Below are 21,428 nucleotides of genomic sequence, written 5' to 3' on the forward strand. Positions count from 1 at the left end.
CCTACATTTCGAATAGAAGGAAAACATCAATAAAACAATCATTTTTATAAATTATCTCATTTTATTATTCGAATTTCATATTATGCTAAAGAAAATGAGCATCGAAGTAAATGCTTTTTGTTCTATTACTTTACAAATAAATACATTTGTTTTATTTTTCTTGTAATCAAATACTATATAATAAATTAAAGTTTGTCAAAACACGTTGAACAAAAATAGTCAACAATAATTATATTTTGTAAAATAAACTATATTCAGCACATCGTCAACGTCTTAAGTAGTAAAATTATTTTGTAAATAAATACAAACTTTATCTTAAAAAACAAAGAACACATATGATCCATATAATTTTATGTATACATCCATATTTTAAGTATATCTCTAGAGATTTTAAGCTCATTTTCTTTTAAACAGCAGCAGTGGCTTATGATCACAGTCTTTTACATAGTAATAATACTTTTTCATATAATTAGTTAAAACAATCCGTCCAAAAGCGGTCCAAGGTGTGGTAGAAATGTCGACTCACTCCTCTCAAAGAATGATTCTCGTCTGCATAACTCTGAAAAAGATAAAAAAAAAACATATTTTATTGTAGTATTTGAATATTATAGTCGCTTTAAACGAACAATTCAATTCAACCTTAATATTATATTTTCTTAGAATCTTTAAGGGTATGTATGATACATACATGTACGAACAATTAATTACTTACCAATATTTTTCTGTTTAAGGTCCTAAGCAGATTTTATTACGACAATAGCTAAGTACGTACTCATTATATTATACGATACAATCTAGGTAATCGTTACGGTATTTAGGAGACATTCCTTTAAAAAAAATAATGAAACCTAGTATGTAGTACACAGTTTCTTTTACTTGGATATTTATTTTTATTACCATATTTAGGACATTTCTCAAGTAACCACTATTCAAGTCTTACCATTTGTTCAAAAGGTATATCAGCTCTCTGCAATTCCTTGGCGAATTGCATGCTCTGTTGGAAATGTACGTTGTCATCCCCAGTGCCGTGGACCAGGAGGTAACGACGTCCTCGCAATTTGCCAGCCTGCGACATGAGATCCGACTGCCTGTACCCATCCATGTTCTCTTGAGGCGTGTCCATGTAACGCTCCGTGTAAATTGTATCTAAAATAATGTTTGATAACTGATAAAATTTAAATGTAGAAAGACGTAGAGAGAAACTAGCGGAAAAATTGTGTGTCTGTTTTTTTTTTTGCTTCACATTTCTGAATTGCACAACCGAGTATGGCTTCAGCTTGAGGTTTATTGATAGTCTTTCTCAGAAATATGTTAATAGGAAGAACAACACAATAATTTATTATTAATAATAATAATTGATTACATATATCTCTCAATCTCTCCATATTTCTAAAATATTATCTATGTTATATTATAATTACAGTTTAACAACACTTTTCTCAACGCATAATTTGTAATTAAACTTGTAGGGTCAGTGAAAACGGGCCACCACCACAGCCACCGGTGGCCAGCAACAACCACTTGACACATTTTTTCATATATTTTATCGCGGACACTTATGTAGCGAGTGGCGACCACTGGTCGAGCACCGGTGGCTGTGGTCGTTGGCCCGTTTGCGGTAACCCTAACTCTTCACTACATAGTATAAAACAAAGTCGCTTTCTCTGTCCCTATATCCCTTTGTATGCTTAAAACTTAAAAACTACGCAACGGATTTTGATGCGGTTTTTTTTAATAGATAAAGTGATTCAAGGGGAAGGTTTTAGTATTTAATTTATTAGGTTTTAGACAAAGCGGGCGAAGCCGCGGGCGGTAAGCTAGTACCATAATAAAGCCAAGATGTTACAGGGGCGACAGCAGCGCCACACGCGAGTAGCTTCTCGCTATCTTTGACCAGCATCATAGTGGTCGCGTAACCGCCGTAACTCCAGCCCCACACACCGATCCGCTCACGGTCGATGAATGGATGCAAGTCAAGTAATCGTCTGAAAAAGATGAATAAAATAAAAATTCAATTCATAATATTAATAGACACATTTAAAATTAAATCGGAAAAATATGATATTAATTAATTATGGAAGTGAGTTATTTAGCATGTGGATTTGTAATTATTCGATTTTTCTATTTGTGAGGTATAAACCAAAAGGTTCATTCTTTTTGTTCGTATTAAAATTACAAAATAAATAAAACAAAAACAATATAATATCGATTGCCAACTTAACTATTGCCAAATAAAAGATCTGAATAAAAGACTGTAGTTTAACTTTTTTAGTTTTTGATAGTTTGTCACAATAAAAGAAAATTGTATTATTCGCACGTTTAGATTACGATGAATTATTAAATCTATAAGTACCTGATAGCAGCCAAAGTGTCTGTAATCTCAACTGTCCCTAAAGCTCTGTTCAGAGCATGCATTGGTTCTAACCCCATTACTCCTGAACCTCGAACATCTATAGATGCCACTATAACACTCTTGTTCACTGATAGATAGGTGTTATAATATTCTGAAAAAAAAAACATAAAATTAATTTACTGCTGAAGATTTCGCCACTGTATTTTAATCTTTGTTGAATAAAATTTTGACAAATGCAAATTTTTGTGATAATATTTGTAAAAGAAGAAACATTTAAAAATAGGATTAGTTATATATTCAATATATCGAATATAACTTGCATTAATTTGCATGCGGTTTTGATGTCAATGTACGCATAAAATGTGTTGTATATTTCGAAACTAGAATACAGATGGTTTGGCTGAAATTTAAATAGCAAAGTACAATTTCGAACAATCCCTGACTTTACAAATAAAAATAAATAAGAACATATTGTTATTTTTTACGACCGCTTAAAATATTTTTGCAAAAATTGCAATAAAATAAATTAAAAACCGTACCCATATCAAACGCGTCCTTAACTCTGGATGTTCCTGGTCCAGAATACACTCTTACGATCATCGGATACTTTTTACCTTCCTCCATATCAGGAGGCAATTGTAATTTAATGTGTGACATAACCTTCTCTTCCAATGGCATCATATTGTACATAACCATGGGCATTTTATACTGGCTTAGTTTTTCAAGCAATCGAGCATTTTTTGTGAGCAGTTTGAAACCGTTTTTCTGCAATAGTAACAATGGTAATTAATATAGTTTGTACGCAGTACGAGCATTTTAAAAACATGTTTATATTTTTGTTCTCGCAAATGTGAACATACCTGGGCTACATAGAAGTAATTTATCGGTGGTACATTAAATGCACTGCAAGTTAGAATAGCGTAGCTAGCGCCAGGAGAAAACATGCCGTCCACGTTGTGACAGGAAGGTTGGGTACACGTCATACATAAAATATTGCCTTTAGACACCGACCATAATTGTCGTTGCCAAGGTACATTTGCTGGTGAAGCAATGAAAAATATCGTATCCGTTTCTTGATTCCAACCCAAAATCTCGGTAATCGTTGAGTTGCCGGGCGATAAGTCCTCCGTCTCTAGAGTTTCAAAGTCAAACCGCGTGACGTGAAAATATCGCTGACCGTCGTATTCCTCTGGTTGTATTTCCACCATTTTCGTACCATTTTCATTAAATAGCGGCTCACGTATATCGATCCAACCGTTTGGTTCCGTATGCTCCTTCAATACTGAGCATCTATCTTCTATCAGATCACATTTGACTAAAACGCTTACATTTTGTCTTCTGTTTAGCCATAGCACTAAGATATCATTATCCGTTGGCCAACTCACTCTACCCAAAATGTGATCTTCACCAATAACATCGACAGGTGCGTTTATATGTATGGGATCACTTGTTGGCTCTTTTAATTTGTAAACTCGTAGTTCTACCGCTGGATTTCGCCGACCTGCCTAACAAATAAAAATAACTGTCATAAAATGAAGATCGTGTGATGTGCCCAAACCACAGTTACGCTATGAATAACAATAGCTATAAATGAAGAATTGTAACACTATTACTCCATCGGCATTCGTGTCCAGGCATATTCTATTGAGAATTTACTTATGCAATATTATATCGAAAGACCGCTACTAACCTTGGGATATTTAAATTCAATCATTTTAGGATATTGATTCTCAAAGTCCAGGGGATTGCCATAGTATGGAAATACCGCAGATTCTACTGACGTGTCGTTATAAATAGCAACAGCCAAATTGGATCCATTTGTTGAAAACCACATTGCTTCTGCAGCATTCAGTATTTCCTCTGAAAGAAAAAATATATATTTATTTTTTAAACATATTATTCTCATACTGGCTGTACGATGTACCATGATGATATAATATGGCCTATAGCCTTCCTCGATATATAGGCTGTCTAACACCGAAATAATTTTTCAAATCGGACCAGTAGTTCCTTAGATTAGCGCATTCAAACAAACAAACAAACTCTTCAGCTTCATTATATGTATTAGTATAGATTAAAATAATTATCTATAATGTATTCTTTATACCTTCATAGATCCAATCAGCAGCACCACAATAAACTTTGCCCGGGATGCCTTCAGTGGTCAATTGCCTCACTTTATCAGAATGTTCGGCATCAGGAATGTAAAATACGTTATTATCTTCCACATAGGCTATAGCTTGGCCATTGTCCCATAGCACAACTTGTAAGTGTCCATTTCCTATTTTCGACACCGTTCTACGGAATATAGTTAAGAATTTAATAATGTATCGTCACGGATATTTCACAGGTAATTCGATAATAAGATATGCTTCATTAAAATCTAATAAACATTTCAACAGTGCGTTGAATGACGCGAAAATAATATAATATATTAAATATTATAGAATAAATGTTTTATTAAAGAGAAAGATTATTAAAACGTATCCAAAATCCTAGTAATTTAGTAGTTACTGCCTTTTATAGTTTTTAATTTTGCTACGGTTCTGATAGTCGTGAAAATTCGATTAATTCGCTTCGAACCGAGCATTAGCTATAACAATTTGATTAAAATCAATACAAATTTTTAACATTAAACAAATACGCTTAATCCAACAAATTGATTCGCGTCACACACCGTGAAATATTTATGCTAATGAACAATTAAGACAACACTTACTTGCTTTCGAGGTTGTATACAGAATATTTTGCCAACGTCGAATATCGATATACCTGTAACGAGTTTTATTTACTATTATTTTAAATGATAAAGTCGTTTAAGAAAACCATTAACTACGCCGGCGTAACTAATTTAATCACGACAACTATTACCGCTTAAATGTCAGTGACTTACAATTATTATAAAAAAAACCTTGACATATCAGACAAAGGCTTAAAATCTGAATTCCAAATAATGTAAAAGTACCTGCATACATTTTTTATATTATTATATGAACGTTTCATTATGTGAAGAAAGAATTTTCTTTTCTCAGTTACTATGGAATGGGAAATATGCTAGAGCTAGAAAGTGACGTTAATAACTATCTAGTGTATTTTACGCAATTGAATTATTGTTTTCCCGCGCTTGTTTTCACAGAAGAAAGATTTAAAAAGAGGATATTATTTCAGTGTTTGTACACATGGCTGGCGAAGTGAATCGCAACATGAGAAAATATGTAGGTAAATTTTAATCCTTTCGTATTGTCCTTTACACTTATCGTAAGTATTTTATTTTAATCCAAAAACATATTGTAATTATGCAGTATTCTCTAATGATACATAATGTGATATCCTTAAAACTATAACTATATTTTTGCGTAGGTACCTTTGTCCGCTCCGAAACCAAAAGTAGATATTTTTGATCATTGGAAAAAGTTGACATCGCATATTGACTTAAATTCGTCTGAAAAAAAATATTTGTATGAGATATTAATGTATAAATTTACTAGAACAGGAAATAAATAATTTGGAAAATCCAAAAGTGCACGCCTCATAATTTTTTTTTTATACATATTTATTAATTATTATTTTTGTTTATTTAATAACAATTAAACCACATCGAATCAGACCCTGAAAAATGAAAGGGTTCTATTCCTGAGCATACTCAAGCGTAAGAGAAAAAAAAAAAGACTCGATTAGTAAAGTATTTCGGTCGCTATCGTGTTAACAAGAAAAAGGATCCGCACATACAGACACACGGACGTCCAAGACAGAACTTTTTAAACTGTTTTTTAACTAGTTTAAATAACAAAAATGACATCAAAAATATCATGAACGTTTAAAATAGTGTTTTTTCTTAATATGTGTGTGTATGTATTATCTTACAAGTGCAATGTATGATACATAAAGACATTTTAAGTTTGAAAAATCAGCGTGAAAATGATGTTTTGCGCGAAGTGACAGTAGTACCCACCTCAACGCTTCGCTTATGAGGCGTGCAATAAGACAGTTTGAATCATCTAGAAATATTGGAACAGTACGAAAACTATTTCTGATCTCCATTAGGTATATGCAATTTGCAATAGCAGTTTTACAAAATTTAAAGTTTTAATTGATATTTATTTATATTTTTTACTCAGCTTTTTCTCAGCTTAGTTTTTGATAAATAAATGCACGGGATGCGAATAAGATATTTTTTCAGTCAAAATTACTTACCAATTCAGTTTCATTTATCAATTTAGTAAACGTATCTGTGTCTACATTGTATTTCTGTATCGCACCAGGTTCTGCTACTATATATTCGGAATCTGAAATAAATTTTGTCAATCGTAAAGAAAAAATATTTTTTAAAAATTAATTAAAATGTCCTGTCCAGGATTTTTTCAGTCAACCCATCTTTAATAGATTTTTTAATAGACTACATTTATTATAAAATTGGTCTCATTCTATTATCACGCCGGTGAAGGTCGACCTATATTCGGATCTTAGACTACAAGTTTTGAATAAAGATCTGTAAATTTTGTGCTAGTTGTTATTTTAATTTTTGCTCGACAATTGCCACAGCCGTTAAATCACAAGGAAGATAGACACAGGCAATTCGTGTATGGAATTATTCATACAAAGGAGCTGACGCAGTTATATGCTATAAATAAAAATATGTCGGGTTTTCCTTCCTGACGCTATAACACCAGAACACACCAGCCGATTTCCACGGTTTTGCATTCGTTGGAAAGGTCTCGGGCTCCGTGAGGTTTATAGCAAAGAAAAGGTGTCTCTGGTGGCAAAACGGAGTTCGCCCGGTTTGCTAGAGTGCTATAAATGTATACTTCTAATCAAAAGATATACATACAAAGTTGTATGTTAACTAGGTCTATACATCTATATATATAAATCTATATATATAAAACTCAAAGGTGACTGATATAGTGATCTATCAACGCACAGCCCAAACCGCTGGACGTATCGGGCTGAAATTTAGCATGCAGGTAGATGTCATAACGAAGGCGTCCCCTAAGAAAGAATTTTAGAAAATTCATCCCCTAAAGGGGTAAAATAGAGGATAGAAGTTTGTATGAAACTTTTTATTCCTTGGATGTATTTGCATGAAATTTAGCACACATATAGAGGGTAACTTGGATAAACACATAGCATAGGTTTTATTCCGGAAATCCCACGGGAACGGGAACTATGCGGGTTTTTCTAGTACATATATATATAGATCCTTATTATACCTACCATAGTTATGTAGGTATTTAAGTATACTGATGAATACCTGATATCCATTGAACGGCAACTCTCTCGGGAACAAAATCTGCTTGAAGAGGCACTAGTTCTTCTAAAGTAAACGTTTTTAGAACTCTTTGAGCCACGGCACCATTTAAAGTTGCAATTATCGCCGTACAAATGATGTACATATTTGGTAACCTCGCCTGAAAAATAATGGCAGAATAAAAATATAAGAACATTTAAATACCTCAAAATATATTGTGTATCCTACAAGCTAAATACGGTTACAATTCTTTATGACTCAAGTTGTTATACCTATATACTATGAATTTTCATTCCAGTAGAAAATTCTAGATAAAATTAATACGTAATCTTATATATATAAAATTCTCGTGTCACAATGTTAGTCTGCATACTCCTCCGAAACGGGTGGACCGATTCTCATGAAATTTTCTGTGCATATCGGGTAAGTCTGAGAATCGGCCAACATCTATTTTTCATATGTACCACGGGCGAAGCCGGGGCGGACCGCTAGTAATATATACAGGGTGTCCCACTGTTGGTATACTAAGCTCAAAGGAGGTTATAGTTTTGCATACACTGAGTACGTAAAAAATACTAGAGGGACACCCTGTATAGATAACTTTGAGAATATCGATTAATTTCTTTCATGTAAATTAATCTTACAATTAATTGTTATCCGTTCAAATATATTTATACGATTGCTGTTATGTTTGAATTCATTGCTGGAAATCCATAGATATAAAAATAATAAATTGCGTTCTCAAAATATTTGAATATGAAAAGATGGAATATGATGATAAAATTTAAAAAAACCTTAAAAACTATTGAAATACGTATTGACATTGATAATAAAGAGAAAAAAAAGACCTTAAATTTAAAATTACAAGTAAACCTCGATTAAAAAATATAACGGAAGAACGGATAATATTTAAGATATGTAACATTTTTTTTTTTACAATTATATAATATATTGTTCATATATGCAATATGTATTCATGCGATTATGAATTACGACATCATCTCTGTCAAAAAAATGTTTTGTTAGGAAACAATGGGCCCGTACCGAGTAGGTACGCAATTATCTTCGTTATTTATTGTTTCTTTTAATTGTCGTATTTAAGTACGTATTTAAAGTATTTGAAAACAAATTTATTATTGAATGAAAGATTGATGACGGTAATAAGGTGTGTAAGTTTATTGAAAACGTACTAGTTGCACATGTTATTTATGTAAAAATTTGTACCAAGATAAGAGTAGGACCCTAAATGTTATATGTGAATTTTAGCGCCGCTACTTTCGGACTTGACACAAATTTTTACGAAATGTAAGCCTATTACTGCTATTAAAATTAGGCTCTATTTTGAATTGTTAAAAAGTGTTGGTCAAGATCTTCAGATCTATTCAGGTCGACTACTGAATTACTGATAATATAATTAATATTGTCGAATTAAAACATATTTAATCAAGTACGAACTTTATCTTCTTTCATGGACTTGTAGTTGTATGACACATGGGTAGGTACTAAGTAGGTATTATGACCACAGTGATTCCCCGACATAACGCCTTTAGCGCAAAATAGTCACCTATTCTTGTAAGGCTGCTTTCGTATCGCGGAAATGCAATTATTAATATTATACCTAGGTATTTAATTTTTTTTTAATCTAAAGTTAGGTCATTTTTAATTATTTGACTATTTAATAAATTTAATAAGTACATATTAGTTATTAAAATTATATGAATACAAAGGAAAATATGGAAAGGTTGTGACAAATTCAGAAAGATTAAATATTTATAATAATTATGTATATTTAGATAAAAAATCAAATTTACCAGATGACTCCATGACCTTCATAATAACAAACAATAAGCGATTATACTTTTTTCTGCATAAACAAATTTTTAAATAGAAATTTCATCTGTAAAATATTTGAGAAACTTGCCCTGTGTACCTATTAACCGTGTATGATTACTGGTAGGTCCTACCTACATTAGGAATAAACAATAATAATCTAATTTTAACGATACATAAGGATATAAGAATAACCCTTCCTTAAGTGATCACGGTCTAGTTGTATGTGAATGTCAAATAAAGAAAGCGAGCAAATGTTCACAATATAGGTACACGCGTTTAATAAAAAATATAGACCCAGACGTTTTTGACCAAGATTTAAAAGCCTTACCGTGGAATAAAGTACAGCTAGAAACTAATATCAATGAAATGGCGAATAATTTCAACCATTTGCTAAAATCGCTCTTCGATAAATACGCACCGTTAAGGAAATTCCAAATTAATAACACTCCACGTCCCTGGATTACGGGAACAATTAAAACAATGATGGACCTTAGAAACAAAGCGCTAGAAAAAGCACAGCGTAAGAAAAATGACCCTTGTTATCGATATTATAAAGATCTAAAAAATTTCGTAACAAGTGCTATCAAGCGTGAGAAGACTGCATTTTTCACACATTATATTAACAATAACATTGATAAACCTTCTATTATGTGGAAATATTTAAGAAAAATATCGATAGCTGGTAATACAGCTAGTACATATAACATACCACAACATTTGAATGATGCAAATAAAATTCAAGATTCATTCATCAGAATAGAAGGCTATAGTTCGGCGGACAGGAACTTGATTAATTATTTTAATAATAGCGGATGTTGTAGCCACCGTGAATTTAACATACAGACCTGTGAAATTGATGAAGTTCGCAAAATAATAAACGGGATATCCACGAACGCTGCCGGTCATGATACGCTGACAATTGAAATGATACGAATGACCCTATCAGTTACATTGCCTATTATCACTTCAATGATTAACATGTCTATTTCTGAAGGTATCTTCCCGGACTGCTGGAAAGTTGCAAAAATTACACCGCTTCCTAAAAAAGACAATGTCAATGATTTCAAGGACTTACGGGCAATTAGTATTTTGCCTGTTATATCAAAAATAATAGAACGTATAGTGTATAAGCAGCTTACAAAGTTTATTGAGAAGGAAAATGTCTTACCTCTTGTTCAGTCAGGTTTCAGAAAAGGACACGGAACTGCAACAGCTTTGGCACAAGTCACAGATGATATAATATCCAATAGTGACGAAGGCAATGGTAGTCTCTTGGTTCTTTTAGACTTTACAAGGGCTTTTGATTGTATTGATGTGGAAATGATGGTGGCTAAGCTAAAATTTTACGGAGTCAGTAGTAAGGCGTGTAAATGGTTCAGGTCATACTTAATGTACAGAAAACAGTACGTAGTTGTACAAAATGGTAACTGCACTGAGAGATCAACAGATAGAACACTGTCCCGTGGATGTCCTCAAGGTTCTATTTTAAGTCCTCTTCTATTTTCAATATACACGGCAGATCTAGTTAAAAAAGTAAAACACGGTAAGGTTCATTTATACGCCGATGATACGCAAATTTATTATCCAATTAATACAATAGATCCGAAATGTTTAGAACTGCAAGTGAATAACGATCTGGAAATAGTTAATTTATGGGCTAAAAGAAATGCACTATTGCTTAATCTAAGTAAAACGAAATTCATGATACTGGGCACTAAAACCCAATGCCAAAAAATAAAAAAACAGAATTTAAAAATTGGACTAGGCAACATACAAATAGCGCGGGTGGATTCAGCTCGAAATCTAGGTGTTTTGTTGGATGAGGAACTTCGATATGAGGAACACATAAACCTACTGGTAAGGAACGCCTTTTATAAACTTAAAGCTTTTTATCAATTTCGTGAGCACCTAACCGAGAACATCAGGGTAACGCTCACTGAGGCACTGGTACTGTCTGCCTTCAACTATTGCGATACGGTGTACGGGCCGCGGCTCTACGGTAAAACCGAGCGAGCCATTCAGCGCGTTCAGAACGCTTGTGCCCGCTTCTGCTTTGGCATACCGAAACGCGAGCATATAACACCGTACCTCAATAAAAAATGCATTTTAAAAATGAAGGGAAGACGAGAGCTTCACCTAGCGGGCCTTGTATTCAAGGTTATTAAAACTGGTAAGCCTGTGTACTTGTATGAAAAACTATCGTGGGCAAAGGATTCCCATGCACTAAATACACGCAGTAAAGCTGATAATAAATTGATTATTCCTAAACACAAGACAAAAGGTTTTAGAGGGGGGTTTAAGTATTCAGCCACTAAGATTTGGAATGATCTCCCTCCTCCGTTAAGGTTAGATATGGCACATATTACTTTTAAAAAAAAATTGAAGATCTTTTTATTTCAAAAGCAAGTTAATGTTAATAGATAGGATACTAAACCTCCTTTTAAGTTTTAGCGTTGAATATGCATACGTGACCTTAGATATTAGTGTTGTTTCTTTTTTGTTTGTTTTGTGTTGTTTTGGGTGTTATTGTACTCCGGTTCCAAAGCAGTTTTGTAAGAAATACGTAGGCAGTGGCGTGCCTAGGGTATAAGGACTGGGCAAGCCCAAATTTTTCAAAGTGTTTGATGGGTACCCTTTTCATGAATAAGATACCTACCTAGGTATACTGTGTAATTATGTTCGTTATAAAACTTAAAAAAAAACGTGAACATATTACCTACATATACCGAATCAAATCTTTTAAATTTTCACGCGCGTCCTCAAACAGTTGAGTCAAACGTTTATCATTAAAATCGATAAATTATATAAAACTGTATGACATTATATTATTAATAAAATTGTACAGATTATTTATATTCTAATTCAAAACGCCAATCTTTCTGAAGGAAAGATTTTATAACATCGGAATTATAGAAAGTAACTAGGTGTTTGTTTTAGAATTCAATTAAGTACCTAACAGCTACTTTTCTATGGCAATTATTGATACCTAATACAGAAAGGCGTTCTTGGCCAAATAATTAATAAATACTTATGTACGTATTTCTTAATAATTAATACGTACCTATGAATACGATTTAACGATGAGAAAGCACGCTCCGTGGAAGAACTACTACCTATTTACTAGCAGGAATCGTAACTAACAAAATATGTGCAAGTTTCAACAGCTGGGGAAAGGCTTCTTCTAAGTAATTCTCATTCATGAAATCGTTCGTAAACATTACAATTAAAATTTCGTATAAGTGACTTACTAGTTTCGGTAATGCACAAATCGGGAGTTGGTTTTGATGAAGAAATTAATTGTTTTTCAGTAAAGTTTAATGATTTTACCTTTCCCCCGCTGAGCACAAAGCAAACCACCACAATTTACAACACAATCTGCTGTCGCGACACTTATTTTACCACAAAATTCGAAAAACTTAACCTAAATTACACCGGTATAATCACCCGCTCAAACAAACTATAATTAATTAACAATAATATTCACGACGTTCGTTCGCGCAATCGTAACTATCTTCACACTGTTAAAAAGCCGGGCCTTTTTTCCCTTAGAAATTGCTATAGAGTTCTATAGCTAGGTATGTATCTACTCCGACGAAATTTCATACGTTAGAAGAGATGAGCGCAAAGCCCGGTAAAAGCCCACGCGTGCAAGCGAGACACCGCACTATTTATAATCCATCGAATTTAGGTTGTAACGTCCAAATAAAAGGTACGACCTTATTCCGATAGCAAGAAGGATGAAATTAAAAGTTTACTCGAATTCGTCATTGTTTTATGCTAGGCGTATTATACGTATTATATTATATTGTAGGTGAGTTTTCATTGAATTCGGAGTTGCTCATTGCGCGCGAATATTCAAACTTGAATATAGGTATTTTCCTGTCTCTTAGCGAATTTCTAAGGCAAGCCGGGCTTTTCGGCTTGTATGAACGTACCGCCACTGTACGTAGGCAGATTTTTTGGCGGCGAACCTCAATCCTGAAGGCCAGACTGAAAATCAGCGCTGTTGCACTCTTCGAGTCAATCAGCATAGCTGAGTCTGGACCTTTTGTCACAAACTATTTTTTTTTTTCTTCTTTTCTCATTGTTTTTTTATTATTATTTTATTGTGTTCTTTAGGTTAAGTAGATTTAAATGTATGTATCAAGCTTGTTGTGGCAATAAACGTATTCATTCATTCATTCATTCATTCATATAGGTAACAAAAATGCGAGACACATAACTAGGTACAGAATATAAAATATTGCTTACACAATTTAGACGCTTTTATAAAGATAATATTTACTACAATAACTAATTATAGAATTTATTTGTAAGCCATGGTAATAAGTTTTGCTCCTACGTTTTTAATCTCCACAAAAAATGTTCTTTTATCATAAGACTAGAGTAATTTATTTTTAATGTGTATTTTATTGGCTATGCTAGTAATTGATTCTGTTCCGCAAGGCAGTGTTGAAATTGTTGAATCTTTTGTTAGTAACAAGCTGCAATTCTGTAACTTTGTTGACAAATTAGATATTCAGGTAACCTTTTACTTATCTCGCAATATATTCGTGATAAACATAAAATCCCTGCGTTCAACAAATATACATTACAGTTTACAGTTTAGACCCCATATACCTACGTAGACTTTAAAACACTACATTGGGTTCATAAAGCATCACATCATAACAATATTTGAAAACATTAAATATCCAATTATGAAGTCAATTATTAATTATCCATGAAGGTAAATTAAATTAATTAAACACCTGTTGTCATTACTATCTAGGATAAATTTAACAAGCACTATTTCAACCAAAGAAAATCCAATCTGCTAGCATTTTCCCTTCGCTTTGCTGCATTTTTCATTTATGTTTGACACTCACCATTTTTACGTGAATGGGCGCACAAGTCACAGCGAGTTTAATAAGTTAAGTGGTTCAAGTATGTAGTCATCACAAGTACATTACATCACACACAACCAAACAGAACAGCGCACGATCACTTACTGGGCAGTTCGGCAATCGGCACTCGGTGCTGCGCGCGCGCACGATACGAGATTTATTTTGCGTTTGGATGTATAGGATTTTTAAAAACGTAAACAATCATAATATCCTCCAGTTATTTGAGAAGTTTTACGTCATGTCACGTATAAAAAAATGTTAAAAATCAATCGTCATTTCTCAGAAACCATCACGTCCATCCTTTTATAAAAAAAAAGAAAAAAAATAAGATTTTTTTTTCGATTATTTTGTGAGGTAATAGGGAGTGGAAGCCAATCACCTCGACGGAGGTCGATGGTCTGGAAATTAGTCTATAGATTATATTATGTCTGTCATACTGGTTTAAGTTTCATAACTGAGCTGTTGATGATACGTCATACGAGCTTTAGATAAATTGAAGATTCTGTTACTTTATCATACAAGGCTTCTATTAATTATACAAAAAGCGTAAATCTAAAAGGTTTTATATTTATTGAATGCCACGGGCCACCCCTCAGGTACTTTGTCGTCGTCAATTTTCGTAGTAGATAGGTACCTAAATTAATTTAAATGTATGGTATAAACAATTAATTTCCACTTAGATACACTCAGCATTTTTTTTAAATAATTATCATATTTCTTTGAAAACACTTCCTCACAACAACCACAAAACAATACATCTTACAAGGTTTCAAACCTCGTTAACATCGCTAAAGGAACAAAAGCGAAGGTGGTTAACATTCGGTGTCACTTGGCCACGCTCTGATTCCTACATTATTATGTAAATATTTATTTCAATACTTCTGATTTAAATTAACTGACAAATAATAATTTACTATTTGAAAATAACGGCATTGTCCTCGAAGGATAGAATTTACTAGTCTAGCTGTTATAAGTAGGCTGTGCATATTATGATGATTCTCAATTTGTTCAACCGTTTCAAAGATAAAACAGTTTAAAATTATGAAAGAAAAAGTTGGCATTTTAATTATCTAGATACCTCTATTATCGCATAATTAGGTAATGCAAGTGCATTAAGAAAACAAATACCTAAGACAATTTTAAAAACCATAAGAAGTGTATTTTGTACTCAATTTAACAGAAAACAAAAAACTAATAACGTAGATACCTATCGATTAGAACAAGAAAAGTAATATCTAGATCCTAAAGTACCTAAACAAGGAAGAAAATTCTGTTTAATTCCTGACACAGACATAACTATATTTTATTCTCATAATTATTAATCTCTGCATAAAGCATTACTTGTAAAACAATAATTAATACAATAAATATTAAAATTAAGAAGGAACACCTACCTAGGTACCTAGGTACCTAGGTACCTATAAAATACCTTAAGGAAAGGTTTGAGTTTAGAGGTCAATGTAGTGAGGTTCGTTCATCCGAAATGTTGAGGATAATTATGCCTCAACATCGCACACATTTTTATGATGGATCTTTTACTGTACATGCTACTAAACTCTGGAATGCTCTGCCAGACTCTATCAAAAATGCTCAGTCACCAAATAGTTTTAAATGTATGGTTAAATCTCACTTTCTCAGTGTTAGCCGTACATAAAATTTATTTATATTATATACGTATTATTAATTACTAGGTATGTATTATTTTAGTATGGTATTTTTCTTCGAATCTCTATTCCCTTTTACTTATTTAGTTTATATCACAATATATATAATATGTATGTGTATCCTTTATCATAGTTATTATTGCACTACCCATTTATGTATTTTGGTATTTATTCCTCTATTGTACCAAAGGTTGTCTGGAAGAAATCGCTCTAAGCGATAAGACCGCCAAATGTACTTAGTGTAAGTTATATTTAAGTGTTTGTATTTTTTCTTTGTTATCTTTAAGTGCAATAAAGTATTTTAAATAAATAAATAAATAAATACCTAGGTTAGGTTGGTTTTATTTATCAGGTTATATCTCAGGCCTCAGGGACGGATATAATAATAGATTAGAAAATTATAATTCCTGTTGGAACTTCCTTACCTTCCAACTTGGAAGGTAACTTCCAACTTCGATTATAAAATCAGCAACACACTGCAGTTAATATGTGTTATTTATTTTATTTAAAAAATACAATAAATAATCAAAGATGGTGTAACTAAAAAGGAGAAAATTTTGGAGCTATGATTAAGTTAAGAACTTTATTCCTTATGCCTTTAACTTTATCCTTTATTATTACAAAACTAAGCCTCGGTCAGGCAGGAGTGCAGGACATAAAAGGCTAGAAGATCACCTACGAATCTACAAAGAAAATCGATCGGTGAAAAAGGTGTGGGTACTTCTTTAAAAAACATTCATTTTCCACACAATAATTCAAAAATATAGTTCGATTCGACTCTATGCTACGCACAATACAATGAACCTAACATAATATTAAGATACCTACAACATTTATGATAATTTAATTACGTGGACACGTTTGCAATTATGTCAATGTATTCAACACAAGGCAAGCTTGGCTGTAATTATGTCATTAATTAAAGTTCAATTATTTATTTAATAACAATTCGAATGAATGCTAATAAGTTCCATCGTTGCGTTGTATATTTGTATACATATATATATACATATATAAAACATCAACAAGCAGTAGCTAAAAACCTATATAGGTTTTTACAATGGTTTTTAGCTATTGCTTGTTGATGTTTTTTTTTATAATATGTACCTATGTCTAATAAAAAAAATCATTCCCAATGTGTGGTTTCATTCATTCATTCCAAATCATTGGTTTTTTCAATTCTTAGTTGATCAAATTAAAAAGCAATTATGAATCTCCAGTGGTTTTTACTTGGTTTTTACTGCGCTTACCTACTAACTGATATTTCGACGACCTATGACGTAAGGATTTAAGCATTAATCTTATATATAAAAATGAATCGCAAAATGTGTTGGTAAGCGCATAACTCGAGAACGGCTGAACCGATTTCGATAATTCTTTTTTTATTATATTCCTTGAAGTACGAGGATGGTTTTAATGTAGAGAAAACGTAAATATGTACCACGGGCGAAGCCGGGGCGGACCGCTAGTCTTATATATAAAAATGAATCGCAAAATGTGTTGGTAAGCGCATAACTCGAGAACGGCTGAACCGATTTCGATAATTCTTTTTTTATTATATTCCTTGAAGTACGAGGATGGTTCTTATGTAGAGAAAACGTAAATATTATGTACCACGGGCGAAGCCGGGGCGGACCGCTAGTATTATATAAATTCATTATATAACATAAACAAATCTTCAGTTTACGTATACCTGTTCCAAAAATATTAATGAAATGAAATAAATTTATTAGTCCATTTTATTGTAGGACAGTGGGTAATCTATTACAGATTTAAAAAGCTTGCGAAAGACATAATTTTAAACTAAAATTATTCCTTCTATATCGTACATTATTAAGAAATACCTTTTATTTATTTTAATTAATGTAATGAGAATGAATGAGGCTAATATCCATTCAAATAAATACCATAAAAAAGAATGAGCTAGTAAGTGTGGCGCTTACTAGGTATTTAACACGCAAGTCGGGTGAGGCACATAGAGTCAGTTGAGTTTATATTTTTTTATAATTAATTAAATTGATTATAAGTTATAGTTTCATTTCATGGGATTAGATACCTATAGGAAGGATATATTAAATTTATAGGTCATCATGCTTCGGAGCAATTTGGGTCAGCTCACTTTACCAACGGTAGAGGTAATACCTAACCTACCCATCTCCCTGGTTAGAAGATCAGCAAGATATAGTACCATATTGTGTACTCATCTGCATTGCGTATTATAAGCCCTTTCCAGTTGTTTCCTATATTCCTCTCCTTATCCTGCTTTAAGCTGGCAAAAAAAATATTTGCAGAGGCTATCTTCATGGATAGTTGTAATTGCTTACGTACAGAAATCCAACCCAATTTATAGATAATATAATAATTAATAAAAACTTAAAAACATGCTTTAAAAATATTTATTACTATTAATGTTATATTTTCAGCGATGCTTGTGACTGTGATTGCTTGACAAGTGTACAAAGTTCGAATTAAATCTGACCGTTTAAAGTGGATCTTGGTCCTTGGAGTTTGGAAATAACCGAATCTGAAGGAGTCGGTTACTTTCAAACATATAGATGAAGCTAATAATATGAGTGTTAAATTAGGAAATAGTTAGTGATTTGAGGAAATCCGCCCAGAATTTTCCAATATGTGTCTTTAGGTTTATCATAAGTGGCAAAGTAAAGCAAAAATACGTTTTTATATTAGTTTACAGTTTGCAACTAAAATCCGCAAGTACACGTCACTTCTCACGATGTCGCGCAGCTAGCTCGCTTGTTGCATTACTTACATACCGAGTGAAGTTTCACCTTATAGGTAGGTACACAATATTTTTTCTTATCGTTTGCGAAACAATCCATCGTCGAGTCAAGGTCAAATAATATTATGATTTTGCTGTCCGAATGATTGTTAAAATGTAAGCCCGCGTAAACCGGACAATAGATACCTAACTAATTAACTATATATCTTTTCTGAAACAAATATTATAAATTATCTTTTTCGTGACAGATACATTTTGTTGCATCAACTGCACCTACCGGAAATATAGGTCATTAAAATTCCATGTATCGTGCAATTTATAACATTATGTATGTTAAACATTAACTGCTCTCATATAGACCATTTGTCATATTTGACTATGCACTTGGAGCTCCAGCGTGCCAACGAGGTCAGATCTTTTGACTGAGTTGGCTTGCAAATGTATTTCTTAACTTTGTACATATTTGACTACTTGCTCATATATTTCTCTTGTATGTAGAATTCCGTTTAGTACGATCGATTCAGTGAAGGAATATGCAAATACTACTGTTAAAATATAGAACCTCTACCTACTTAGCAATAAAACCTGTGTATAAAACATTATCATCCTAATAGGTATATTTATGGTTCCTGTAATTTAACATTTTTTAAACATTCCTCTTGGATCATCGAACCTCTATGCTCTACCATTCTAACCGCGATGTAGGTAGGTATGTACTAAATACCAATGATATCGAAAAATATTAACAACACAATTATTTAAATGATAGTACAAAAATATTAACAACACAATTATTTAAATGATAGTACATAGTGCAAAAAGTCGTATCTTTTAATGGCAATGTATAAACACCTATTTCTTCACTTACATAAATAATTAATCAAACGCATTTTGGTGCAATTTCCTGCAAACGTGAATATACATTAGGTATTTATCAAATTGCCCAATAAATAATCATTAAAAAGTATTAAAATTATACGCTTCATAATATTTGTCAGGCGTTTAACAATGCATTACATATTGCATGCCAAATTGTTGGTGAGAGGCATGCTGCAATCAATTCCTGGCTGTGCTGATGTAGCGGCGAATATACAAACAATTATAACCTACTGACACAACCGACGCGGTTTGGATTATTGGCGTAATGATGATACGTATCGAATTTATTATGGCAAAGAAATTAATGAAACCTATTAAAGTATTTTTTGCCATAGTTGATCCAATAAAAATACCGTTCAAATTCTCGTATTTTTTTAAGAAGAACCGTGGGAAGGTTTGTAAAGAATCATCTTCAAAACAATTTATAAAGGTTCGTTAATAGTTTAAGCGTATTGGTAAAACGTACGTATTTCGCAGTTCCAATAAAAGCATGGATATTATTAATTGTTATTGCCATCATTATGCACACTAAGCATGCGCTCATGTAATACTATTGTATAATCTCCGGTCTCCCTTTCACTTCGAGCGCCAACCTCTGGTCCCAACGATTGCGTATAAGTGTATAATATTATATATTATAGTGACACAAAGAGAAGGCAATCGTGATCATCCATATCCTTAATAATTTAATGTTGTAGGTCATAGGGCATGGGCTATTTGGGACACCGTGGTATGTCATGTGGATATATTTGCTTTGATGTTTTGATAATGTACGCACGACTACTTCGTCTTAGTATTAGGTAATATTTAGGTGAATATTTCGATATATTAAATACTATTTACTTGGAAATGGGTAATTATTGTTTAGAACCAGAACCAACATTTTCATTGTCAATGCAGTTTTCAAATATGTACTAAAAGCACGCACGCATTTTTGTACGCGTTGTTCCGCTAATGTTCTTTTTTTTATATTTGTACATAATGTTTTGTGTTTTCAGAGAATTAAACTTTTTTTTAATAAAAATACATTACGCCTTAAATCAATTGCATAGTTGCATGAACTATATAGGTACGTCAGTATACACAAATTGAAACATGTTTTTAAAATACAATTTCCTTATCAAATCATGGTCGAAATAAATGATCTAATTCAAGTACCGTGGATCAGATTAATTATCGCATTATCCACAGTAGACACAACACGTGGAAGTAAAAGTTACTTTGCTAGTTACAAGGACGACGAATATAAGGCAATTATTCTATTAAAAACTTGTTCACACGGATACCATTACGCGAAATATATTCCATTTATGGCCATGGATATTGAGCCAAAACATTTCACCCAGATTGCTAATTAAACTTTAAAATATTATCTTATTCTGCTTACAAAGTTGTAATATTTGGCACAACTCAATCAATCATGAATGAGTAAAAGGATTTCAATTAGATTTCGTATACTGTATACAAGTAGTCGTTCAATGGTCCTTGATGCTTCTAGTGGTGATCAAGAGACTGTAATACAATATGCATTATATTTACATAATAATTATTTATTAGTCGTCGGCCCTAGATATATCATAGATATTTGACCTAGATATTTCATCCATTCCTGTGATGTATATTTTGAAATAATAAAAAAAAATAGTCACATCACAGTCATAATGCTATCTAGGTCCAACTACTTTTATTTATGGTCTTAAGTATAAAAACTCGAGACAACAATACGATAACATATTGTAACAAACTAGTTCAAGAACAGTCACATGCACTTATTTGTTATTAGATCGTTTGTTTTAAATTGTTTGAAAATAAAACTGCAAATCTG

At 32.5% G+C, this 21,428-nt stretch overlaps 1 protein-coding gene across 1 annotated transcript; it reads right to left on the minus strand.

Moving 5' to 3' along the window:
• Positions 1-240: 240 nt before the first annotated feature.
• On the minus strand, positions 241-14,458 carry LOC149910561 (venom dipeptidyl peptidase 4). The gene is made up of 13 exons (XM_090115086.1): positions 14,303-14,458; positions 7,605-7,761; positions 6,548-6,639; positions 5,718-5,795; positions 5,073-5,125; positions 4,461-4,651; positions 4,044-4,213; positions 3,214-3,858; positions 2,893-3,118; positions 2,354-2,504; positions 1,825-1,985; positions 941-1,146; positions 241-559 (listed from the first exon to the last, which is right to left on the minus strand). Exons 1-13 carry the CDS (start codon positions 14,303-14,305, stop codon positions 470-472), a joined length of 2,223 nt encoding a protein of 740 aa, XP_089971212.1. The 5' UTR covers positions 14,306-14,458; the 3' UTR covers positions 241-469.
• Positions 14,459-21,428: the final 6,970 nt, after the last annotated feature.

Source organism: Colias eurytheme, chromosome 2, assembly GCF_061535395.1.
Source record: "Colias eurytheme isolate Ceu_HAF_F1 chromosome 2, ilColEury1 Martin Lab GWU primary, whole genome shotgun sequence".
Classification (NCBI taxonomy): domain Eukaryota; kingdom Metazoa; phylum Arthropoda; class Insecta; order Lepidoptera; family Pieridae; genus Colias; species Colias eurytheme.